We start from the raw sequence: 27,364 nt of genomic DNA on the forward strand, positions 1-27,364 counted from the left end.
GCAAATTTTCATCTGTTTTGTTGCTGAAGTATTATCTTGAATATGCATTTTCTGTCTACTTCATGGGAGTAGTGCATTCTTAGAAACATTTTTCTTTTAATTTTTGGTTTCCTGGACTCTCTAAGAGGTGGAATTTGCACGAACTATTCTTTTATCCTGGTATAGCCAATCTGCATTCAAACATACTATGAATATAATCGAAGTCAGGCGAGGTAGACGTTATAAACAGATGAGTCCACTCCTGATAGACTTCCGTGCAAACAAGTGATATGACGACAGGGTAGAAAGTTCCAGGATGCATTCATAGTTTGAAATTTCCAAGAAACTGTATTTTTGGCGGGAACAGAAACAACTAACATCTCAAAAGTGTTGCTCAACGTCTTTTTTCCCCATGATGTGAGGTATTTTGGAATACAGGGACCACGGTGATCCATGAGGATTTTTACAAAAATTCATATCTTTTTACAAGAAATCCGTTAGTGTATTGAGCAGTGCGCATGTTCGACTACCGTTGAATCTTCGCATCTTGAATACGTAGCTTTTATTCCGAGATGTAGCCAAGACTGATACGGATATTTTTTCATTTTTTAATATTGTTCCCTAACTTCAAATATGTGTTTGTGGATAAGCAGAATAGCACGTGTTCTCGTTCTGCTGAACCACATGTTCCAAAGCGAACAAGAATATGTGATGAAAACAGCTTAGAACTCATCTCTTATTCTTGTTTATTTGTTGTAGATATCCCGATTGTAAAGAATTTCTGAAAAGGTTTATGATAAAATCTGAAGTAGTCAGTGTTAATCTTCAACTTCTCAATCACACTCTTAAGAAATTCTTTATTTGAAACCATTGATCACTCAGGAAGAGATAAAATCAGATCTTCCTTTATTTATCATGCTTTGCATTTTTCCTTGCATTTAGATTCAGTTTTAAAGTTGTTTCTGGTCCCTTGACAACCTCCATAAAAGAATCTTTTACATTCGCCAGTCTCTGGATCAAGTCCCCACCTAAATTCCAGTTTATTAGACGGATATTACATCCAAGACAACAGATCAGATCGTATTTGTTTCGAATCAACGAAAAGGGATGGAACTAACGCAAAATGAAATCCAAGTAACAGCAAGAGAAACAGGTTTTTTCTAAACATTTTGGCAAATATTGTGCTTACTCAATGAACATCTAAGTGTGAAAACTCATGTAATGTTTCAACATTCACCCTTTACATGAAAACACCAAGTTTTCAGTTTCAAATTAACTATAAAGCAAAAGGATAAAGTTCCTGGCATTTCTCAATCCCTTTGGCATGCGCCTCGTTTAGGGTTTATGAACGTGTGTCTAGGCATACAGTGACTTGCGAGGACTAGCCGGTGGGTCAAATCAGTGTTTTTATCCTCCCAGACAAGTCTGGTACCTATTTATCGACTCCAGAGGGATGAAAGGCTTGGTGAGCACTAGGGCGGATTCGAACCCCCGATCGATCGTGCAGGAAGCGGAATCTCTAACCGCTACACTACACCCTCCAGAGAGCACAAAATTATTGAATTTCTCAGATCAACATCTTTGCCAATGATCCTTCTGATGCTAAATTGATGTACTGGAATAATCATAATTTACCTTGGTAAAAGAGCTTTGCAAGGTCCCGTTACTCCAAACTCCTCCAGACATCGACGTCTCACTTTTTCTTTCCCAGCTATAGCTCCACTCACTGCAATGATCTTTCTACAAATCTTTATAATTAGTGTAAGTAGAAAATGTTACCAATAACAATACAGAAGAGAAGGAATAGAAGACACTTCATTGCTGGACACATGATCCGATAGTTGAACCTCAAATCAGTGGCCCTTTTATAGTAGATCTGACAGTTCAATTCGTGTTCCCAGAGAAGGAGAGTGATACAGTTATATTGAGCACTTATTGGAGAAACCTCTGAAATGTACATTGCTCAGGAATTTTGAAATAATCCTACTGATTTCGGATTCCACGCGTCGGATGTTTTTTGTTGTCTGGGAATATAAAAACACTGAGTTTACAGACACTGAGTTCGGCCAGCCCTCGAAAGTCATTTGTATAGCCTAGACACGTTCGTAAACACCAAACGATTTTGGATTGATGTGAACGTGGTGGCGCATCCCAAAAGGAGTGAGCAACTCCAGACACTTTATCCTTTTGCTTTATATTTAATTCAAAATTGAAAATTCGGTCCTTTTATGTAAAGGGTAATTGTCGAAACTTCGCATGAATTTTCACACGTGTTCATTTATTGAGTGAGCACAGTATTTGCTAAAAAGTTTAGGAGAAACCAGTTTCTCTTCTTGTTATTTGAATATAATTATACTTAATTAGATTCACCTTTTCTCTTTGAATTGAAACAAATATGATGTGTTCTGTCGTCGTGAATATAATATCCGTCTAATAAACTGGAATTTAGGTGGGGACTTAACCCAAAGACTGGTAGATGTAAACGATTCAACTATGGAGGTTCTCAAGGGACCAGAAATAACTTTGAAACTAAATCTGAATGCAAGAAAAAGTGCAAAGCATGATAAATAAAGGAAAAACTCATTTTCTCTCTTTCTGAAGGAGCAATCGTTTCAAATAAAGGATTTCTTTAGAAGAATGTGTTTTAGAAGTTGAAGACTAGCACTGATTACTTCAGAGTTCTTCATAAACCTTTTCAGAAAACTTGTCACAATCAGGATATCTACAACAAATAAAGTAGAATAGAATAACTAGAATAACTATTCCCGCTGCTTTCAATTTCCCTCATAATTTACCAGCACTTGTCTCTACACCTAATAGAGGTAATAGAGGTTCTACACCTATTATGAAATCATGTCTGGAAACAAGAGAAATCCGTAGGATCCGTAAGGTATAACACTTACATGAACTTGTTAGAACTACAAAGGATCAAAGCAACAAACATCTAATTACCGTATGACTGCAAGATGTGCACGAATGATATCATGCTGTGAGAAAACATGTCAAGTTCTAGTTATCCACCCATCTAATATCATTACTATTTACATCCAAGTTGTTATTTGTGTGTGGATGGGTGTGTCAGTTCTTTTTTTTTGCCACATACTTGACCGCACGCCCTCGTAACAATAGCACTATGCACACAAATCATGCGCAACAAATCTCGATCCACAAGCTGACAAAACTTCCTCGAATAGCTGGAAGATGTTTGTAAATAGGAGCGAGTGCTTTGAAACTTTCGAATTTCTGGCATCGTGCCCGAACTCCTTCATCACTGATTTTTCCGCAGTTTATAGCGAAAGTAAGTAGAATAGTTTATTTTCACTAAGGGATCCCGACTTTCCTGGAGAACGGAGCAGTACGGGCGAAAAAAGTTATCTTTCTTATCTCGATTGTATCAGGAGCCGAATCCACTACGTGGATCAGCCATCATCGGAGAAAGACCTCAAAAGTTAAACGAAAACACGAAAAAAACCCGTATTTGCGGGAAACTCGTCCACAATAGAGGTGATGCATCTTCACGCAACTGTCATACTACTATACTTTTAGTTTTGAAGAGGGAACAGTGCAATGTTTCACTCAGAACAGTCCAACATATGGTTTACATTTTATTTTTTTAAATCTACAGTTGAGCCAGGATTAGTTTTTTTTTTAATTTTTAAGATCGGTGTTTTCGTCTTATACACTCACTGTAAATCCGTTGTTTCTTTTCGTTTGTGAACTTCTATACCAAGTACATTTAAAAGAGGCACAAATTGTTTGTGTAGGAGTAATTAAAAGTAAATAGAGTAATGAACGGTGTCATACACAGAAGAAATGGGTGAGGAAGGGCCGAAGTCGACTACTTTACGACTCCTGAATCTGAAGGTCGTGAGGTAAATGCTAAACCTCACGGATGTCTAGCATTGGATTACGCTGGTGAACCTTTGTGCCTTCCCGCAACGAATTCCTTAGTTGGAATGTATATTTAGAACGATAGGGACCACAATTTATCCTTCTGATTTTATAATGAAAGCTAGTTCAAGAACTACGTTTCATGATGGGTATCATTAGGTGTCTAAAGTATCATAATCGGAAAGTTTTTTGGTTCCATTTAAAAAAAAATCAAACTTTCAGCGCCTACAACCAGAACAAAGAAAAACAAAACTATTTTTAATGAATCTTAAACTGATCAACGACACTTCAGAATCTACAAAAAAATCTGTAAGAATCTGTATTGAGTGTGCGGATAAAGATTGGAACATGCGAGGTTACACGGATGAACTTTGTCACAAATTTCAAATGAATGGAGTGAATGTCACAAGTTTCAAATGAAAATTAATTATCCTTACAAAGCAGAATGGATTCTTGGCTGCATCGCACAACCAAATCTGTGGGACAGAAATCACTACTAAATGTCTTGCAAATTTTCATCTGGTTTTGTTTTACTCGAGCATGTTTCCTTGAAATCTCTAAGAGATGGAATTTGCACGAACTATTCTTTTATCCTGGTATAGCCAATCTATATTCAAACATACCTTGAATATCGAAATTATTCGAAGTCAGTCGAATTAGATAAGACCATTCCTGATAACACGTGCAAACAAGTGATATGACAACAGGATAAAAAGTTCCAGATTCCATCCAAAGTTTGAAACTTCCAAGAAATCGTACTTTTACCGGAAAAGAAATAACTAACATTTCATAAGTTTTGCTCAACGTATTTTTTCCCGATGATTTTTGGAAAAGTATTTTGGATTGCAGCGGCTACGGTGATTTATATACAAATTTTACACAAATTTATATCGGAAATATCTGTTTCTGAGAAATTTATCGCAGTTTTTAGTTGAGTGAAGCCCATGTTCGGTTGCTTTCGAATCTTCGCCTGTTGGATACGTAGCTTTTATGTTGATTTGCTTGAGCTGTAGCCAAAATTCGTAGAGATCTTTCTTTGTTGACAGCTAACTTTTTGGCACCGCCTCCGGCAGAGCACTAAAAATCAAGCAATCAGTGATAATTTATCCTCTTAGGGCCTCTTTGAAAAACAGCTCAAAGAAATCAACAGAAAAAAACATCGTTACCTCGTTCTATTGAGACATCATAGTAATAAAGCTCATTGCTCATTTCATACATCGGTTTACATGCACGTACATCCAGGAAATTCATGATATGAGCTCGGATTCTTTTCGGTTCTCTCTAAAAAAAAAGGAAAATGTTGCAGAACCAAGGTCAAGGATATTATGGTATAAAAATACACCCTGTCCTCATCTTTACTGTGTTCTGATCACGAATCAATAATGGTTATATGATGCTGATATATCGTGACTCAAATATGTGTTGGTGTATGAGTGGAGTGGCACATATTCTCACTGTACTGAGCCATCTATTCAAAAGCGTACAAAAATATCTGAGGAAAACAGAGTTAGAACTGTAGTCTTCTATTTTGGTTTAAAATTAAATGTAATTATAATGGAATATAATTGTGAAGATCTCCGAGGCAATATATGCCAATCCTCAACTTCTAATAACATTCCTCCAAAGAAACTCTCTGTAACTACTGATCTCTCAGAATCTTTCCTTAACAAATTACTTGCCATTGCTCTTTAATTTTAAAGTTGTTACCGTTTCCAGAGATTGGCTGCTGAATATACAGAATAAATAAGTGATAATTTTATTATCAAACGTAGAGATAAGCAATTGAGCCCAGAAAATTTCCCCGGATCAACCTAACCGATCATCAACAATTAGTTACAAGCTCACAACAGAAATTCAACTTGAGCAAAAAGACAACCACAAAACAGGTAGATTACTAATATTTTATTATTATATTGTTTGCCATCTTTTATATATATTATGTTCAAGCTGACAGTACTGCACATAAGGGCTCATTTTGTAGAGGAAGATTCGCGCTGTAAAATTGTTGTTGTTGTCATTTTCGGAGGCTCCCTAATCTTTAGGATTTGATAGAAAAATTTTACCAGATTTTCCAGCTAGTTACCTAACAGCTTTTGAGAGCGCGAGGAAACTGCAGAAAAAAAGGGAAAAAATCCACCTTCAAAACATGCGTTAAACAATTTCTCATAAGGTATAAACTGCATTATCGTGCTTTGTTTGAAGTCAGACACATTCTGACGTGCAGCAGAAAATCCGATACTTCGCACTGTTTCTCTTTATGCGGCTTTAGTGGAGCGGTTTCAAAATCCATTGCTGTATTTTGATACAGCATCAAAGAAAACCCCTGACTTCTAATTCTTGAAGGAGACCTGGCTTTCTCTAAAGCTAATTGAAAAAAAGAAAACTAGGGGTAAAACTTCGCTACTTTTCTCGGCTAGGTTCCAGAAAAACTAGAGAACGTAAAAACCAATTTTTCTTCAAATGCGGACAAATCTGTATTATCGGACATTTCATCGGATGACGCGAATGCCTACATCCTCGCCGAGAGGTGGCGTCCTTGAGAACAGATCTCCCCCACCTACTCGTTCTTCTACAAGAGCTCGCACAAGATCAATCCATTCGCCACTACTCCACAACCCGCAGACCGTCCTCGGCTCCTCTTTCACCACCTCAGTCTAGAACTTAGTGTTTCCGCCAAAAGGCCTCTTCCAGCTTGAATCCGGGAGAATCCTCAGAGCACGTTGAACAAGGCGGTCTGCTGGTCACTTTGTAATATGACCGAAGAAGCGAAAAGGATTTTCTACAGCCACTTCTGACGACAGTGTCAGATGTTTCTCACATGAAATAGTAGTACACTCAAACTAAAGAGAGCTTCGCTATTAAGCAAATCATATTTGCCTTTAAAGAACACTACGAGGAAAAAAGTTGCTTCCCATATGATCTCCTTGTTGCGGCATCCGCAATGCTAATCCCAAAAATGATCATGTCAATACTCTTCCCTAACTTGAAATATGTGTTTGTGGATAAGCAGAATAGCACGTGTTCTCGTGGTGCTGAACCACATATTTCAAAGCGAACAAGAATATGTGATGAAAACAGCTTAGAACTCATCTCCTATTCAGTTTATTTGTTGTAGATATCCTGATTGTGACAGGTTTTGTGAAAAGGTTAATGAAGAACTCTGAAGTAGTCAGTGCTAGTCGTCAACTTCTAAAACACATTGTTCTAAAAAAATCCTTTATTTAAAACCATCACTCCTTCAGAAAGAGAAAAAATGAGTTTTTCCTTTATTTATCATGCTTTGCACATTTTCCTGCATTTAGATCTGCTTGGGAAGTTGTTTCCGTTTCCATGACAACCTCCATAGAAGAATTTCTCACATGCTCCAGTTACATTATTACGTCCCCACCTAAATTCCAATTTATTAAACTGATATTACATTCAGGACGACAGATCAGATCATATTTGTTTCACATCTACGAGAAGCGGTTGAACTAAAGCATGATTAGATTCAAATAACAGAAACAGAAAGTGGTTTTTTTTAACTTTTTAGCAAATGTTGTGCTCACTCAATTGTATATGCACGTGTGAAAACACATGCAAAGGTTCGACAATTACCCATTACATAGCATGAACGAATTATCAGTCTCGGATTAACTATAATGTAAAACGATAAAGGGTCTAGCGTTAAACAATCCCCTTACGATGCAGCGCCACGTTCACTTCATTTCAGAATCGTTTGGGGTTTACGAACGTGTGTCTGAACTATGCACTGACGTGCGGGGCTAGCCGATGTGTCAAGTCAGTGCTCTTATGCTCCCGGTGAAGCCTGGCAGCAATTTATCGACTAAGGTGGGATGAAGGGCTTGGTGAGCACTAGGACGAATTCGATCCTCCGATCGATCATGCAGAAACACCGGAACCTCTTGCTGACTGCACTACTCACCCAATATTAGCTACAGTCGAGATCATATACGGGAGCCTAAAGTTATTTGTTTGAATTTCTCAGATATCTTTGCCGATGATTCTTCTGATGCTAAATTCATGTACTGGAATAATGATAATCGACCTGGGAATACGAGCTCTGCAAGGTCCCGTTACTCCAAACTCCTCCAGACATGGATCTATCTTTTCATTTCTCCCAGCTCCACTCACTGCAATGATCTTTCTATAAATCTTTAACATTAGTGTCAGTAAAAAATGTTACCTATAACAAAAAAGAAGAGAAGGATTAGAAGGCACTTCATTGCTGGACAGATGATCCGATGGTTGAACCTCAAATGAGTGGCCCTTTTATAGCAGCTCCGATCGCGCTGCCAGGCGAAGAGAGCGATACAGTTAGATTGAGTAATTGTTAGAAAAACCTCTGAAATGTACATTGCTCAGGAGTTTTGAAATAATCCTACTCATTTTAGATTACACGCGTCGGATGTTTTTTTTTTCGCGTTACTAGCATGTTTTCTTTTCTGTGTATCACTCGTTTGCTTCATCGTAGTACTATTGTCAGACTGCAATAATTTTAAATAATCTTACTTACTAACGCGCAGTACGTGCTAAATGCTGTTGCAAGGCTACTGCTAAAATTAAGGAGCAGCGTTGAGATCATTATCGTATGGAGAGGCATTATTCTTTAAAAAAAAAATTTAAAATATTCTTTGAGTTCCCTATATCGTAGTCTGTTTTAGTACCTTTCACCAGCCACAAAATTCGTAAAGGCTGATTGTTGTTGTTCTAGAACCTTCTGAATAGTGTAGGAAATTATCATTTTTTTTAATTGCCCGTGCTCGACAGTCTTTTTATTTTGACATATTAAATATGTAGCTTTTTAATTGATTTGCTTTTGGCGTAGCCAGGATTGCTATTGATAATTATTATATATTAACAGCTAGCGTTTCGACGTTTTCGCCTTCGTCAGAGCTGGGAAAAAATCAAATCCATCACTGATTTATTCCCTCAAGCGACCATTAAAATTAAAATGGTAGCATTAAAATTAAGCATTAAAATCATTAAAATGGTAGGTAAACTCAAACAGCAACAAATCGGCTAAAGCTTACCTAACTTGCTAGATTTGGTAACGCAACAAGCCACCATGTACCACAACTACAAGTCAGTAGGGATTTTATAGGGACCTGACTACCTGCCGAGTAGATCAAAAGCCGCACAGATCTTGATATAGAGTCACTTCTTTTGTGATCGCAATGCACTCTTCCTTACTGTTCATTTTTGGACTTTTGGAAGTGATCCAAAATGCCTCAAGTGTCCTGTGTGTTATGATCTTCGATTTGAACGATAGTATAGTAACTTCCACCACTATTTCGGAGTTTTGATGACTTATTCTATGATGTGCTATAAACGGAATGGAGAGTTCAGATAGCTTAGATTAACGTTAGTTGTTATTAAATATCGATACTAATCCTGGCTGGAGCTCAAGCAAATCTTACACTCAAAGCTTACACTGGACGGACTCCTCGTAAATTTTGATTAAGTTCTTGTTCGTTGTTATATGCATTAAAATGGGAATATCTACCAGCGAATATAGAATATCCTCAGCAGGAAAGGCTGTGTATGAAGGCGTGAGGAACACGTCGCTCCTTGGGAGCTGCGTCCGTCTCTCCACGACGCTACCCTGACCGTCATTTTCGGATCCGCGTAGGCTCTTCCGGTCCCTGTGGTCATCAGCTTTCATCTCCGAATTCAACGATCGTGCATTGAGCACTATTCATCTTTTTCTGAGCTACCTCACAACTCTTACTTGAGGCTCTTTACGTGAGGAAATGCTTCACCTCCTTTCAATGAAAAAAGATGTGAAATTGAGAGATGTTGTCACTTAAATTACGACTTATAACTACAATAATTTAAGCTTACTGTTTGTGCAAACATACTGTACAGTTCGTGAAATGTAATCGCTCTGAAACAACCATGATGCTTGGAGTTTTCTTTTTTCCTTATAAAAAAAGGTGAACTAATACGTGTCATCCCGAAATAGTGGATACAATCATCGGAATGATTTTTTCTTTCCAGGCAACTTTTTCTAGGTTGGGTGAAAATCCGTAATAAATAATCTGCACCGGTATTTGTTTCTTTTTTTTTTGATTTTTCTGATGCCTACGTGGCAATGTGCGTAGCAGAGGATGAGTTCTGCTTGTTTGGGAAGAGAGTTTATGGAAACTGGTGCATGGTTTTTGACAAAATATCTTAATTTCTCAGAAATAAGTGTCAGTAAAATTGTTAATTTTAGGAACACCCTTACATACCTCTTCTCCTTCTGCTGGTTGCTCTCAACGCATTATAAAACAAAAAATGTCGACTGAACAAAATTGCACCGAAAGAAAGAAACAGATCATGTAGTATCTGTCACAGTATATGAATGGAAGGGCCCTCCAACGAAGTATTCGCTTTATTTTTTTGTCAATTTGATTTTCTGAAGGAAGCAATAGGAGCATTTTTGGAGGAAGCAGTTATGGTAGCTGTGAAATATTTCCGCTCACAAGGTTGAGCCCCTGAAGCTTCTGGAAGCACAAATTCTTTGGCACACTTCTCCGTTGTCTCGTCGTTGATAGGAATTTTCTATTACCTATCAACGCTCATTCTTTCCTGAGGTCATTGACAAAATTCCTCTCATCGGATGGAGAAGAAGTGATTTATTGGAACTTTGATTTCCGATTTACAGTGACAGGTCACTGACTTTATCCACAGCGTGATTGCACATGGAAATTATAAAACATTACCATGTTTCCTGTGAAAAAATGCCCTCCGCCGATAACTTGCCACTCGATAATTCCAACAACAGGCGACTTGAATCCAATATTAATGGATGAGATGTGCTTCAACGCTAGCTTTGACTGTCTTTGCTATCGCTTTTGCTCAACGGCGAGCGATGATGAAGCGATCGAAGGGTTTTATGCGGTCCTAGAGAATTTCTGTAGGAAAGGCTATACCTTCTACAAGGTCATTGTTAGTGATTTCAACGCAAAATCGGTCCTAGAAAGCTTCACATGGGCGTCCACATTCCCCAATGGAACGAGTACGGAAGAGGTTTTACGAGTTCACTACGATGACCATCCATGAAGACTCGAAATTCCAGAACCCCTCCTCCCTAAGAAGAGCGGGAGGCTGTTTGTTTCACATGGGTTTGACTGGATTACAAAGGCGAATGAGCGTGGTCGTCCTTTTGCTCGTGAGCTAGACCTCGACTCCTATCTATTCATATTCCGAACGTCGCCAATTTCGGTTTAAACTGCTTTAAAGAGACCAGCACTTGAACGGGAACATGATTGTTCCCGTAAGTTCCAGAAGCTATTTTTTGAATCACTTGAGGGATGAAATAAGGAGGTCTGACTTGTTTTGTTATTCCTTATCTGTAGTATTTTTTTTCATTTTGTTAACCACATTCCTCCAAATAAATGCTTTATTTCTTACAATCGATAATTCGGAAAACAGCAGGCATCACTTCTTCGGGTAGTGGTTCATACAACGTTTGTCACAATCTTCCTTACTTTCGAAGTTGTTTCCATTTCCACCACAACCTCCGTAGATGAATTCTTCACATCGGCCTTTCTCTGGATTAAATCCCCACCTAAAATCCAGAACATTTAAATGATATCACATTCAGGGATGACAGATCAGATCATGTCTGTTCCAAATCATGTGACAAGGAGAGGCGGTGCAACTAATGTAGGATTAGATTCAAATCATCAACAAATAGAGAAAAGCTGTATTTTCCTATCAGGAGTGGAAGCCATTTTTAGAAAGTGTTTTGCTCACTCAATGAATACACACATGCAATATTTCGCCAAGAATTTCTTATTAAGCATGATCGAAATTTCTATATCGGGTTATTTTTTTTTTGAGATCCTCTACGGGACCTAAAACTTATCTAATTTTTTTTATATTGATATGCTTGCCAATAATCCTTTCCAAGCTAAAGGTAAAGCAGTGAGAGAATGATAACCTACCTTTCGAAATATGCTACACAAGGTCCCGTTTTCCCAAAGATCTCCAGACATGGATCTTCATTACCTCTCCTAGCTCCACTCACTGCAATGATCTCTCTATAAGCTTTGAAAATTAGTGAAACCAGAAAATTTTACCTAGAGCAAGACAGAAGAAAAGGAATAGAAGTCTCTTCATTGTTGGACAGATGCTCCGATGGTTCAACTTCGAAACACCGAGATTTTTATAGCAATCCTGAGCGTTCTGGTCACATTATAGAGGATGAATGGTATGCGGTGGTTAGAGTGACCACAACTTTGAAAAAGCTTTGATAGTCGACAGTTCGGAGGATTTAAAATAATTCCATCAGGCTCACTTTTTACGAAAAAATGAAGTACTGTCCATTTCCGTTACCGCTATGTTGTTAAATTCCTTGCCGTACCACTACTGTTCGAAGTCCAACTATTAAAAACAGCCAGATGCTGGATGGAAAAGGTTGACTGAAAATTGAAAAGAAGCGAAAACTAAGAGGACGCTATTAAAAAGATACAAAAAAAGATCAAGAAGATAACTGACTCGATGCTACGAAAACAGTACCTCTATTTTTTGTTATTCAAAAAGGCTGGAGAAGCTGCAGAAGATTACTAGTGGAAATGAGCCTGATCAATTCTCTTCTCGAGAACCACCCCTGTCCACTTTATCCCCAACACTGTCAGTCGTGGTACATATAATATAAGTGACCTGCCCCCGAGACAGAAAATGATTGGTTGTGGATGTTCCAGAAAGTCTTTTATTTACATCAGAAGAAGAATGAGATAAGGACATACTATTTATTCATTATTTGGTAGTTGTATCAATTATTTATTAATAGATGAAATCGTTAACACTTGCGTAAGGCGGGACGGGCCCAAAAAGTAGGTAAACATTTCGTGAGAGTAAGAAAGTGCCGTTAATAGTCCAAAGTGCGGAATATGTGAATTAAAGGCATCATCCACGAATCTGAGGTGGTGCAGATTTCAGGTGGAGTATTCGTATACGGGATAGTAGGTTATGGAGAGGGGTGTGATTCCGTCCAATTCTTCCTAATTGCCGTAAAAACGGCCCGGAAGATGCGGCGCGTGCGCAAGGCTGGCGCGCTCCAGTCGAACTACTTGTAGAAAAAAGTGCGCCAGAACGCCTGAAGCCGTATCTTCCAGGCCGTTTTCTACGGAAATTAGGAAGAAATGGTCGGAATCACCCCCCTCTCCAAAGTCTCCAATCCCGCATACGAATACTCCACCTGAAATCCGTACCACCTCAGATTCGTGGAGCGATGCCTTTAAGAGGAGTTTTAAAGCCACTTTTTTTTATTAATTGCAGCTTAAACGTGTTATCCTCAAAATTTGTTGAGATTAATTCACAGACCTCATTACCTCTTTCGTTAAAAGGATTTTTCTTTGCTTTTTTGATTTAGCTACTAACTCCTGCGTGCCTTTCTCCTAACATCGCAAAAATCCCTTCAATAATCCTCCACCTGACTATCCTTTTGTGAAATTCCCGTTTATATCGCTATATTTTCTTTTTTTCCGAAATGTTTGAGGAAGATTTGTACTTCTTGAAAATAACTCTTGAATTTCTGCCATTTTTTCTCATTTTCCGTCATGATGCACGTTGTGCTTTTTCAACAGAAAATATTTTGAATAGGGACTGAGACCGGAGGATCGCATCGTAATTTCTAGATCAACATTTTTAACGAAAGTGTTAGCGGTGTATCCTAGGCTGAAAACGCGTACGAAATACTTTTCGATACCATTCGTTTCATTCATTTGGCTTTTTTTGTGGTCCATATAACAGTTTACGGAGCAAAATATGAATAAAACCTATTCTGCTTGTTTGAGATGAGAAACTTTGGGAACTGTTTCTGATTTTTGACACAATATCTCGAGACTTCCCCTCTTAAAGTGGTTAATATATTGCTAATATTGTTAATGTTATATCAGCATTTTTGTAATATTGTTCATTTCAGAAACCCCTTATTTTCTTCCTTTTTTTGAAGACGTTCCTCCAAAGACAATAGAAAGACGACACGTTAAAAATACTGATTGCACATAGTGTCAAGATCAAAAGAAAGAAAAATAAATGTGTGTATGCAAATAAAAAAAATATGTATGTAAATAAAAATAAATATGTGTATGTATTTATTACTAAAAAAGAAGGTATGTTCGTGTGGCAGAGGTCAAGACTGCCGCATATTTCTGGATTTTGCCTCGGTATTTTCTTAGGAGCCTCTTTTTGAAAATATCTGCTGTTTCAGTGAGTCCTCTACAAACAAAAATCATTGCATTTCTCGCAGTAGTAATGATCGAATTTGACGGCTAACATAACAACAATTTCAGGATTTGAAAAATGCACTGAAAGATTGTGAGATCTGGAATGGATTGAGGACAATTGTATCAAATCCTCTGAACAATGATTATCGTAGTATTCCGCTTAGTTTTACTCAAAGCTGGAAAATGTTTGCTCTAATCGCTGTCGACCAACGGAAAAAAAAACTGGTGTGACAAGTACGGAAGAGTACCGCCCCCAGAACACAGCTACAGATATTCAGGATCCCTTTACAAACGATCTTTTTCCTCTCGTAGTATCGCGGGTTTTTCCCATTGCCTCAACTCTCATTCTTAACAAAAATGAGAAAACCATACCTTCTACAAAGTGATTGTTAACGACTTCTGTGCCTGTACATTGGCCCCAGAAGAACCTCGGAACAACTTCACTTGCAACACCCACGCTTTCCAATGGAACGACTCGGAGAGAGGTTCTACGAGGTTACCATAACTACTAGAAGAATCCACGGAAATTCGCAATTTCAGAAGCCGGTTTTATTTCGACAGAAGCAAGACATCGTATACGTCTGCAAATTTCCTTGTTTGAAATATATTTGGTTTTCATCAAAATTGGTGTTTTCTCTTAGCATATTTTTCCAGTTATTTAAGGTCCAAAGGCACGTGAACTCCTACATCTATCGACTTTTAAATAAGCATAAGTTGGTACGTATAAGAGTAAGATACCTAAACATTTCAGCAGCGTCATACACAGAAGAAATTGATGAGGAAGGGCCGAAGTCGACTACTTTCCTATATTCTTGGATTCGGAGGTCGCCAGACCCTAAATGAGATCTAGCCCGCTATGCTTTGCTGAATCAAATCCCCTGAGATATAAATTTGGAATAACGGGGAGTAAAATTCCTTCCTCTGATCTCATAATGAGATCTGATTTAAATATTGCATGTGAAATAAAAAAATTGTATTCATATTTTTTAATCCACGATAAGAAGAATACTACTAGCTTACTGGCATGAATCACTACCATCAATCTTAAGATTTATTACAAATATGAATGTAAAGCTGTTTATTTTGAGTGCAGTAGAAATTAAATGAATCGATTTCTTTTCTCTTAATCTTTTTAGACCGGTGGGGTATGGCCATTCTTACCAAAAGCAGCTTCTGTCGCTGAACGACTAACTACGCACTTAATATCTGATACTTGATTTGTTACTTAGTCGTGCATGTTTGTGTTGACCATTATGTTAATCGATATGTGTATGTTTTCAACACTGGTACATAGATTGAACGCTATGTATTCCGTGGGAGAGATAGCGGCGAGGGAACGTGTGTGTCATGAGGTGAAATTTCGCGTACAAAGGTTCTCGCCTCGTTGGTCGATGGTGGATAGTCTCTTCGTCTTCACCTTTTCATCTAATTCATCTTAGGAAATAGGATTCTCGACTTTGTCTTTTCTGTACGTATTGGTGAATTAACTTAGAAATTTACTCAATAAAGATTTTGACACTCAAGTTTGAGAACTGACCGAAAAAACCCTGTGTGGCCTGAACCGTTGCCGCGTGTCAGTGTGGCGAACATACGAGTCAGTTACTTCAGCCTCGATGAGAAATTGAGAGTTTCCTGAGTACAAAAAAAAAACACTTCATTTCTATCTACAGCGTTTCTTATCATTCTATGCATTCACTTTTGTAGTTCACTGTATAAGCTGAAACGTTCGAATCCGGGCGAATTTAGAAAAAAATGTATCCGCGTAGCCAGCACATTTCTCGTAACATTGCCGGTTTCCTGGTATCCTTGAAGCCGTTTCTGAACTGTGCAAAGTCTTAGGCCTTGAAAGCTTCCAATTGATATAGAATAAAATTGGCATCAAGTCGATGACGATCCAATGGATTCCACGTAAATTTTGATTAAGTTTCTGTTCGTTGTTGTGTTCATTAAACTGGGAATTAATTATTTTCAGCAGTGACTACTTGGACTTCTACCACGTTTTACATTGTGTACGTTACTGAAAACACATGAATAGTTTTACAACACTTATAGGTGTGGAATGAACCCGCCATGCTACCATTGTGTTGTGGATACAGATTGAGCTTCGATGTTTATTGTCATGTTATCATCACAATGCTAGACAACGAATATCAAACATAATAATAATAAATATGAGATATAGTAATAAAGTAATATAATATTGTCGCTATCAGCGAATAAAGAATATCCTCTGCAGGGAAGGCTGTGTACGAGGGTGTGAGGAACACCTCGTTCCTTGGGAACTGCTTCTGTCCCTCCACGACGCTGCTCTAACTTCATTTTTGCGCTGTGTCGGTACCTCCGGTCCCTGTAGTCACCAGCTTTCATCTCCGAATTCACCGATCGTTCTTTGAGCACTATTCATTTTTTTCTTGTGCTAGCTCACAACTCTTACTTGAGTTTCGATCAGGAAATGCTTCACCATCTTTCAATGAAAAAAGATGTGAAATCGAGAGATGTTGCCATTCAAACTACGACTTATAACAACAACTATTTAATCTCACTATTTGTGCAAACATACACTACAGTACGTGAAATGTACTCTGTCTGAAATAACGATGATGTTTGGAGTTTGCTTTTTTCTTCATAAAAAAAGGTGCACTAGTACGCGTTATTTCAAAATAGTGGGTAAAATCATCTGAATGATTTTTTCTTTCCAGGCAGCTTTTTCTAAGTCGCGTGGAAATCCGTTATAGATAATCTGTACCGGTATTAGTTTCTTTTTTCATTTTTCTGATTCCTATGTGGCACCTCTTCCCCTTCTGCTGGTTGCTCTCAACGCATTATAAAACAAAAAATGTCGACTGAACAAAATTGCGCAAAAGGAAAGTAAGAGATCATATAGTATCTCTCACACTACATGAATGAAAGACTCCTTTGAAGGGCTCTTCCAACAATATATTCGCTTTATTTTTTATCAATTTGGTTTTCTGAAGGAAGCAGTTTGAGCATTTTTGGAGCAAGCAGTTGTTGTAGCTGTGAAATATTTCCGTCCCCAAGGTTGAACCCCTGAAGCTTCTGGAAGCACAAATTCTTTGGCACACTTCTCCGTTGTCTCGTCATTGATTGGAATTTTCTATTGCCTATCAACACTCATTCTTTCCCGAGGTCATTGACAAAATTCCTCTCCTCGGATGGAGAAGAAGTGATTTATTGGAACTTTGATTTCCGATTTACAGTGACAGGTCACTAACATTATCCACAGCGTGATTGCACATGGAAATTATAAAACATTACCATGTTTCCTGTGAAAAAATGCCCTCCGACGAAAACTTGCCACTCGATAATTCCAACAACAGGCGATTTGAATCCAATATTAATGTATGAGATGTGCTTCAGCGCTAGCTTTGACTGTCTTCTTCGTTTTTGCTCAACGGCGAGCGAGGATGAAACGGTCGAAGGGTTTTATGCGGTCCTAGAGAATTTCTGTAGAAAAGGCTATACCTTCTACAGGGTCATTGTTAGTGATTTCAACGCAACATCGGTCCTGGAAAGCTTCACATGGGAATCCACGTTTCCCAATGGAACGAGTACGGAAGAGGTTTTACGAGTTCACTACGATGATCATCCATGAAAACTCGCAACTTCAGAACCATATTTAAACTGTCTTTAAGAGGCTAGCACTTGGAAGAAAACATTATTGGTTCCGCAGGTTCCTGAAACATTTTGCGTTAGGTGAGGAATGAGGAAGTCCAACTGTATCCTGTGTTTTGTTATTCCATATCTGTAGTATTTTCTTTATTTTGTTAACCACATTCTTCCAAATAAATGCTTTATTTCTAACAATCGATAATTCGGAAAACAGCGGGCATCACTTCTTCGGGTAGTGGTTCATACAACGTTTGTCACAATCTTCCCTACTTTCGAAGTTGTTTCCATTTCCACCACAACCTCCGTAGATGAATTCTTCACATCGGCCTTTCTCTGGATTAAATCCCCACCTAAAATCCAGAACATTTAAATGATATCACATCCAGGGATGACAGATCAGATCATGTCTGTTCCAAATCATGTGACAAGGAGAGGTGGTGCAACTAATGTAGGATTAGATTCAAGTCATCAACAAGTACAGAGAAGCATTGTTATGCTATCAGGAGTGGAAGTGCTTTTTATCAAGTATTTTGTTCAGTCAATGAATACACACACATGTAATATTTCGCCTAAATCCTCTCATAAAGCATGATCGAAATTTCAGTATCTCATTCAGTATTTCAGTATCGAGTTAATTTTTTTGAGATTCTCTACGGGACCTAAAACTTATTTAAATTTCTTATATTGACATGCTTTCCAATAATCCTTTCGAAGCTAAAGTTAATGCACTGAAAGAATGATAGCCTACCTTTCGAAATACGCTTTACAAACTCCCGTTTCCCCAAACTTCTGCAGGCATGGATCTTCATTACCTCTCTTAGCTCCACTCACTGCAATGATCTCTCTATAAGTTTTAAAGATTAATGAAACCAGAAAGTCTTACCTAGAGCAAGACAGAAGAAAAGAAATAGAAGTCTCTTCATTGTTGGACTGATGCTCCGATAGTTCAACTTCGAAACACCGAGATTTTATAGCAATCCTGAGCGTTCTGGTCACATTATAGAGGATGAATGGTATGCGGTGGTTAGAGTGACCACTACTTTGAAAAAGCTCTGATAGTCGACAGTTCGGATGGATTTAAAATAATTCCATCAGGCTCACTTTTTACGAAAAAATGAAGTACTGTCCATTTCCGTTACCGCTATGTTGTTAAATTCCTTGTCGTACCACTACTGTTGGAAGTCCAACTATTAAAAACAGCCAGATGCTGGATGGAAAAGGTTGACTGAAAATTGAAAAGAAGCGAAAACTAAGAGGGCGCTATTAAAAAGATACAAAAAAAGATCAAGAAGATAACTGACTTGGTGCTACGAAAACAGTACCTCTATTTTTTGTGATTCAAAAAGGCTGGAGAAGCTGCGGAAGATTACTAATAGAAATGAGCCTGATCAATTCTCTTCTCGAGAACCACTCCTATCCACTTTATCCCCAAAACTGTCAGTCGTGGTACACATAATATAAGTGACCTGCCCCCGAGACAGAAAATGATTGGTTGTGGATGTTCCAGAAAGTCTTTTATTTACATCAGAAGAAGAATGAGATAAGGACATACTATTTATTCATTATTTGGTAGTTGTATCAATTATTTATCAATAGATGAAATCGTTGACACTTGCGTAAGGCGGGACGAGCCCAAAAAGTAGGTAAACATTTCGTGAGAGTAAGAAAGTGCCGTTAATAGTCCAAAGCGCGGAATATGTGAATTAAAGGCATCATCCACGAATCTGAGGTGGTGTAGATTTCAGGTTGATTATTTGTATACGGGATAGTAGATTATGGAGAGGAGGTGATTCCGTCCATTTCTTCCTAATTGCCGTAAAAACGGCCCGGAAGATGCGGCGCGTGCGCAAGGCTGGCGCGCTCCAGTCGAACTACTTGTAGAAAAAAGTGCGCCAGAACGCCTGAAGCCGTATCTTCCAGGCCGTTTTCTACGGAAATTAGGAAGAAATGGTCGGAATCACCCCCCCCCCCCTTTCCAAAGTCTCCCATCCCGTATACGAATACTCCACCTGAAATCCGTACCACCTCAGATTCGTGGAGCGATGCCTTTAAGAGGAGTTTTAAAGCCACTTGTTTTTATTAATTGCATTTATTAATAATTGTTATCCTCAAAATTTGTTGAGATTAATTCACAGACCTTATTACCTCTTTCGTCAAAAGGATTTTTCTTTGCTTTTTTGATTTAGCTAGTCACTCTTGCGTGTCTTTTTCCTAACATCGCAAAAATCCCTTCAATAATCCTCCACCTGACTATCCTTTTGTGAAATTCCCGTTTATATCGCTATATTTTCTTTTTTTCCGAAATGTTTGAGGAAGATTTGTACTTCTTGAAAATAATTCTTGAATTTTTGCCATTTTTTCTCATTTTCCGTCATGATGCACGATGTGCTTTTTCAACAGAAAATATTTTGAATAGGGACTGAGACCGGAGGATCGAACCGTAATTTCTAGATCAACATTTTTAATGAAAGTGTTAGCAGTGTATCCTAGGCTGAAAACGCGTACGAAATACTTTTCGCTACCATTCGTTTCATTCATTTGGCTTTTTTTGTGGTCCATATAACAGTTTACGGAGCAAAATATGAATAACACTTATTCTGCTTGTTTGAGATGAGAAAGTGTGGGAACTGTTTCTGATTTTTGACACAATATCTCGAGACTTCCCCTCTTAAAGTGGTTAATATATTGCTAATATTGTTAATGTTGTATCAGCATTTTTGTAATATTGTTCATTTCAGGAACCCCTTATTTTCTTCCTTTTTTTGAAGAAGTTCCTCTAAAGACAATGGAAAGACGACACTTTAGAAATGCTGAAGGCACATAGTTTCAAGATCAAAAGAAAGAAAAATAAAATACATGTATGTGTATGTATTTATTACTAAAAAAAGAAGATATGTTCGTGTGGCAGAGGTCAAGACTGACGCATATTTCTGGATTTTGCCTCGGTATGTTCTTAGGAGCCTCTTTTTGAAAATATCTGCTGTTTCAGTGAGTCCTCTACAAACAAAAATCATTGCATTTCTCGCAGTAGTAATGATCGAATTTGACGGCTAACATAACAACAATTTCAGGATTTGAAAAATGCACTGAAAGATTGTGAGATCTGGGATGGATTGAGGACAATTGTATCAAATCCTCTGAACAATGATTATCCTAGATTTCTGCTTAGTTTTAGTGAATGAGCTGGGAAATGTTTGCTCTAATCGCTGTCGACCAACGGAAAAAAAAACTGGTGTGACAAGTACGGAAGAGTACCGCCCCCAGAACACAGCTACAGATATTCAGGATCCCTTTACAAATGATCCTTTTCCTCTCGTAGTATCGTGGGTTTTTTCCATTGCCTCAACTCTCCTCTTTAACAAAAATGAGAAAACCATACATTCTAGAAAGCGATTGTTGACGATTTCTGTGCCTGTACATTGGCCCCAGAAGAACCTCGAAACAACTTCACTTACAACACCCACGTTTTCCAATGGAACGACTCGGAGAGAGGTTCTACGAGGTTACCATAACGATTAGAGGAATCCACGGAAATTCGCAATTTCAGAAGCCGGTTTTATTTCGACAGAAGCAAGTCATCGTATACGTCTGCAAATTTCCTTGTTTGAAATATATTTGGTTTTCATCAAAATTGGTGTTTTTTCTTAGCATATTTTTCCAGTTATTTAAGGTCAAAAGGCACGTGAACTCCTACATCTAGCGACTTTTAAATAAGCATAAGTTGGTTACGGATTAGAAAAATGGAGAACCCTCTGTGGTCTCCATCCTGTATACGAATACTCACCGAACACCTCAATGGTGATGCCTTTAAATGAGCATAAGTTGGTACGTATAAGAGTAATCAAAGATACCTAAACACTTCAGCAGCGTCATACACAGAAGAAATTGATGAGGAAGGGCCGAAGTCGACTACTTTCCTTTATTCTTGGACTCGGAGGTCGCCAGACCCTAAATAGGATCTAGCCCGCTATGCTTTGCTGAATCAAATCCCCTGAGATATAAATTTGGAATAACGGGGAGTAAAATTCCTTCCTCTGATCTCATAATGAGATCTGATTTAAATATTGCATGTGAAATAAAAAAATTGTATTCATATTTTTTAATCCACGATAAGAAGAATACTACTAGCTTACTGGCATGAACTATGTACTACCATCAATCTTAAGATTTATTACAAATATGAATGTAAAGCTGTTTATTTTGAGTGCAGCAGAAATTAAATGAATCGATTTCTTTTCTCTAAATCTTTTTAGACGGGTGGGGTATGGCCATTCTTACCAAAAGCAGCTTCTGTCGCTGAACGACTAACTACGTACTTAATATCTGATACTTGATTTGTTACTTCGTGCAGTCGTGCATGTTTGTGTTGACCATTATGTTAATCGATATGTGTGTGTTTTCAACACTGGTACATAGATTGAACGTTATGTATTCCGTGGGAGATTTGCTGATAGCGGCGAGGGAACGTGTGTGTCATGAGGTGCAATTTCGCGTATAAAGGTTCTCGCCTCGTTGGTCGATGGTGGATAGTCTCTTCGTCTTCACCTTTCCGTCCAATTCAGCTCAGGAAATAGGATTCTCGAGTTCGCCTTTCCTGTACGTATTGCTGAATTAACTTAGAAATTTACTCAATAAAGGTTTTGACACTCAAGTTTGAGATCTGACCGAAAAAACCCTGTGTGGCCTGAACCGTTGCCGCGTGTCAGTGTGGCGAACATACGAGTCAGTTACTTCAGCATCGATGCGAAATTGAGAGTTTCCTGAGTACAAGAAAAAACACTTCATTTCTATCTACAGCGTTTCTTATTATTCTATGCATTCACTTTTGTAGTTCACTGTATAAGCTGAAACGTTGGAATCCGGACGAGAATTTAGAAAAAAAAAATGTTTTCGCTTAGTCGGCACATTTCTCGTAACATCGTCGATTTCCTGGTATCCTTGAAGCCGTTTTTGAACTGTGCAAAGTCTTAGGCCTTGAAAGCTTCCAATTGATATAGAATAAAATTGGCATCAAGTCGATGACGATCCAATAGATTCCACGTAAAGTTTGATTAAGTTTCTGTTCGTTGTTGTATGCATTAAACTGGGTATTAATTATTTTCAGCAGTGACTAGTTGGACTTCTACCACGTTTTACATTGTGGTACGTTATTGAAAACACAATGAATAGTTTTACAACAGTTTTAGGTGCGGAATGAACCCACTATGCTACCAATTGTGTTGTGGATACAGGTTGAGCTTCGATGTTTATTGTCATGTTATCATCACAATGCTAGACAGCGAATATCAAACATAATAAATATGAGATATAGTAATAAAGTAATATAATATTGTCGCTATCAGCGAATAAAGAATATCCTCTGCAGGGAAGAGTGTGTACGAGGGTGTGAGGAACACTTCGTTCCTTGGGAGCTGCTTCCGTCTCTCCACGACGCTACTCTGACCGTCATTTTTTGCGCCGCGTAGGCTCTTCCGGTCCCTGTGGTCATCAGCTTTCATCTCCGAAATCACCGATCGTGCTTTGAGCACTATTCATCTTTTTCTGAGCTACCTCACAGCTCTTACTTGAGTTTCAATAAGCAAATGCTTCACCATCTCTCAATGAAAAAAGATGTGAAATCGAGAGATATTGTTACTCAAATTACAATTTATAACTACAGCTATTTAATATTACTGTTTGGGCAAACATACTGTACAGTTCGTGTAATGTACTCGCTCTGAAACAACAATGATGTTTGCAGAACATTCTTTTTTCTTCATAAAAAAGGTGCACTAGTACGCGTTATTTCAAAATAGTGGATAAAATCATCTGAATGATTTTTTCTTTCCAGGCAACTTTTTCTAAGTCGCGTGGAAATCCGTTATAGATCATCTGTACCGGTATTAGTTTCTTTTTTCATTTTTCCGATGCCTATGTGGCAATGTGCGTAGCAGAGGATGAGTTCTGCTTGTTTGCGAAGAAAGTTTATGGGGACTGGTGTATGATTTTTGATTACATATCCTAATTTCTCACTAGTGGTGGTCAGTAAGATTGTTAATTTCAAGAGCACATTTACATACCTCTTCCCCTTCTGCTGGTTGCTCTCAACGCATTATAAAACAAAAAATGTCGACTGAACAAAATTGCGCAGAAGGAAAGAAAGAGATCATGTAGCATCCCTCACACTACATAAATGAAAGACTCCTTTGAAGGGCTCTTCCAACAATATATTCGCTTTATTTTTTTATCAATTTGGTTTTCTGAAGGAAGCAGTTTGAGCATTTTTGGAGCAAGCAGTTGTTGTAGCTGTGAAATATTTCCGTTCCCAAGGTTGAACCCCTGAAGCTTCTGGAAGCACAAATTCTTTGGCACACTTCTCCGTTGTCTCGTCATTGATTGGAATTTTCTATTGCCTATCAACACTCATTCTTTCCCGAGGTCATTGACAAAATTCCTCTCCTCGGATGGAGAAGAAGTGATTTGTGGGAAATTCGATTTCCGATTTTCAGTGATAGGCCATTGATCTTATCCACAGCGTAATTGCACATGGAAATTATAAAACATTACCATGTTTCCTGTAAAAAAATACCCTCTCTCTATAACTTGCCACTCGATAATTCCAACAACAGGCGACTTGAATCCAATATTAATGTATGAGATGTGCTTCAACGCTAGCTTTGACTGTCTTTGCTTTCGTTTTTGCTGAAGGGCGAGCGAGGATGAAGCGGTAGAAGGGTTTTGTGCGGTCCTAGAGAATTTCTGTAGGAAAGGCTTGCCTTCTACAAGGTCATTGTTAGTGATTTCAACGCAGGACGGTCCTGGAATTCTTCACGGGAGTCCACGTTTCCAATGGATTACAAGTACGGAAGAGGTTTATGGCGAGTTCACTACGATGACATCCATGAAAACTCGTGAGCTAGAACCTCGACTAAATGTCTATTAAGTATTCCCAATTTCGGTTTAAACTGCCTTAAAGAGACCAGCACTTGAGCGGTAACATGATTGTTCCAGAAGTTCCAGAAGCTATTTTTTGAATCACTTGAGGGATGAAATAAGGATGTCTGACTTGTTTTGTTATTCCTTATCTATAGTATTTTCTCTATTTTATTTTTATTTTATTATTTTATTGTTAACCACATTCCTTCAAATAAATGCTTTATTTCTAACAATCGATAATTCGGAAAACGCCGGGAATCACTTCTTTGGGAGGCCTTTCATGCAACGTTTTTCGCATTCTTTCTTACTTTCGAAGTTGTTTCCGTTTCCACCACAACCTCCGTAGATGAATTTTTCACATCGGTCTGTCCCTGCATTATATCCCCACCTAAAATCCAGAACACTTAAATGATATCACATACAAGGGTGACAGATCAGATCAAGTCTGTTCCAAACCATGTGACAAGGAGAGGCGGTGCAACTAATGTAGGATTAGATTCAAGTCATCAACAAGTACAGAGAAGCATTGTTATGCTATCAGGAGTGGAAGTGCTTTTTATCAAGTATTTTGTTCAGTCAATGAATACACACACATGTAATATTTCGCCAAGAACTTCTCATAAAGCATGACCGAAATTTCAGTATCTCATTCAGTATTTCAGTATCGAGTTAATTTTTTTGAGATCTTCTACGGACCTAAAACTTATTTAAATTTTTTATATTGATATGCTTTCCAATAATCCTTTCGAAGCTAAAGTTAATGCACTGAAAGAATGATTACCTACCTTTCGAAATGCGCTTTACAAACTCCCGTTTTCCCAAACCTCTGTAGGCATGGACCTTTATAACCTTTCTTAGCTCCACTCACTGCAATGACCTCTCTACAAGCTTTGAAAATTAGTGAAACCGGAAAATATTACCTAGAGCAAGACAGAAGAAAAGAAATAGAAGTCTCTTCATTGTTGGACAGATGCTCCGATGGTTCAACTTCGAAACACCGAGATTTTTATAGCAATCCTGAGCGTTCTGGTCACATTATAGAGGATGAATGGTATGCGGTGGTTAGAGTGACCACTACTTTGAAAAAGCTCTGATAGTCGACAGTTCGGATGGATTTAAAATAATTCCATCAGGCTCACTTTTTACGAAAAAGTGAAGTACTGTCCATTTCCGTTACCGCTATGTTGTTAAATTCCTTGCTGTGTCGCTACTATTGGAAGTCCAACTATTTTAATCAGCCAGATCCTGAATGAAAAAATGTTGACTTAGAGGCGAAAACTAAGAGGACGCCATTAAAAAGATACGAAAAAAAGATCCAAAAGATAACTGATCGATGCCACGAAAACACTAACTCTTTTTTTGGGATTTTTGGGACACTTTTTTGGGATTCAAAAAGGCTGGAGAAGCTGCAGAAGATTACTAGTGGAAATGAGCCTGATCAATTCTCTTCTCGAGAACCATCCCTATCCAGTTTATCCCTAACACTGTCAGTCGTGGTACACATAATATAAGTGACCTGCCCCCGAGACAGAACATTGGTTGTAGATGTTCCAGAAAGTCTTTTTTTTTTAACATCAGAAGAAGAATGAAATAAGGACCTACTATTTATTGATTATTTGGTAGTTGTACCAATTATTTATTAATAGACGAATTCGTTAACACTTGCGTAAAGCGGGACGGGACCAAAAAGTAGGCAAACATTTCGTGAGAGTAAAAAAGTGCCGTTTATAGTCCAAAGTGCGGAATATGTGAATTAGGAGGAGTTTTAAAGCCACTTTTGTTTTATTGATTGCAGCTCACACGTGTTATCGTCAAAATTTGTTGAGATTAATTCAGGAACCTCATTACCTCTTTCGTCAAAAGAATTATTCTTTGCCTTTTCGATTTAGCTGGTAACTCTTGCGTGTCTTTTTCCTAACATCGAGAAAATCCCTTCAATAATCCTCTACCTAATTATCCTCATGTGAAATTCCCGTTTGTATCGCTATATTTTTTTTCCCGAAATGTTTGAAGAAGATTTATACTTCTTGAAAATAACTCTTCAATATCTTGCCTTTTTTTTCTCATTTTCCATCACGATTTGCTTTTTCGGCAGAAAATATCTTAAATAGAGACTGAGATCAGAGGATCGTATCATAATTCATGGGTCAACATTACTAGTAAAGGTGTTAATGGTACGTTTCCTAGGTTGAAAACACATCCTAAGTACTTTTCGGTACCATTCGTTTCATTCATTTGGCTTTTTTTGAGGTACATACAACAGTTTACGGAGCAGAATATGAATAAAACCCACTTTGCTTGTTTGAGATGAGAAACTGTGGGAACTGTGTCTGATTTTTGACAAAATATCTCGAGACCTCCCCTCTTAAAGTGGTTAATATATAATTAATATTGTTAATGTTATATCCGCATTTTTGTAATATTTACTAATACTTATTTCAGAAACCAGCTTACTACTTTCTATTATTTATTTTTTCCCTTTTTTTTTGAAGACGTTCCTCTAAAGACAATGGAAAGACGACACGTTAGAAATGCTGAAGGCACACAGTGTCAAGATCAAAAGAAAGAAAAATAAAATGCATGTATGTGTATGTATTTATTACTAGAAAAGGAGATATGTTCGTGTGGCAGAGGTCAAGACTGCCGCATATTTCTGGATTTTGCCTCGGTATTTTCTTAGGAGCCTCTTTTTGAAGATATCCATTGTTTCAGTGAGTCCTCTACAAACA

The 27,364-nt window shown here is 38.0% G+C and overlaps 4 protein-coding genes across 5 annotated transcripts; all 4 read right to left on the minus strand.

Moving 5' to 3' along the window:
- Positions 1 to 892: 892 nt before the first annotated feature.
- Positions 893 to 1,810, minus strand: RB195_021379 (uncharacterized protein; the record flags this gene model as incomplete). 2 transcript variants are annotated; one of them, XM_064208090.1, is made up of 3 exons in its annotated part: positions 893 to 1,007; positions 1,615 to 1,705; positions 1,759 to 1,810. In XM_064208090.1, 3 exons carry the CDS (start codon positions 1,808 to 1,810, stop codon positions 893 to 895), a joined length of 258 nt encoding a protein of 85 aa, XP_064063971.1. The 2 variants fall into 2 exon arrangements, with proteins under 2 accessions (XP_064063971.1, XP_064063972.1); XM_064208091.1 differs by having other exon boundaries at positions 1,759 to 1,798.
- A 5,333-nt stretch (positions 1,811 to 7,143) lies between these two features.
- Positions 7,144 to 8,096, minus strand: RB195_021380 (uncharacterized protein; the record flags this gene model as incomplete). Its single annotated transcript, XM_064208092.1, has 3 exons — positions 7,144 to 7,258; positions 7,919 to 8,003; positions 8,057 to 8,096. 3 exons carry the CDS (start codon positions 8,094 to 8,096, stop codon positions 7,144 to 7,146), a joined length of 240 nt encoding a protein of 79 aa, XP_064063973.1.
- Positions 8,097 to 11,295: 3,199 nt separating this feature from the next.
- RB195_021381 (uncharacterized protein) lies at positions 11,296 to 11,979 on the minus strand (the record flags this gene model as incomplete). Its single annotated transcript, XM_064208093.1, has 3 exons — positions 11,296 to 11,425; positions 11,805 to 11,886; positions 11,940 to 11,979. 3 exons carry the CDS (start codon positions 11,977 to 11,979, stop codon positions 11,296 to 11,298), a joined length of 252 nt encoding a protein of 83 aa, XP_064063974.1.
- Positions 11,980 to 17,940: 5,961 nt separating this feature from the next.
- Positions 17,941 to 18,643, minus strand: RB195_021382 (uncharacterized protein; the record flags this gene model as incomplete). Its single annotated transcript, XM_064208094.1, has 3 exons — positions 17,941 to 18,070; positions 18,469 to 18,550; positions 18,604 to 18,643. 3 exons carry the CDS (start codon positions 18,641 to 18,643, stop codon positions 17,941 to 17,943), a joined length of 252 nt encoding a protein of 83 aa, XP_064063975.1.
- Between the last annotated feature and the right edge of the window lie 8,721 nt (positions 18,644 to 27,364).

Source organism: Necator americanus, chromosome X (assembly GCF_031761385.1).
Source record: "Necator americanus strain Aroian chromosome X, whole genome shotgun sequence".
In the NCBI taxonomy this organism is placed as follows: Eukaryota; Metazoa; Nematoda; class Chromadorea; order Rhabditida; family Ancylostomatidae; genus Necator; species Necator americanus.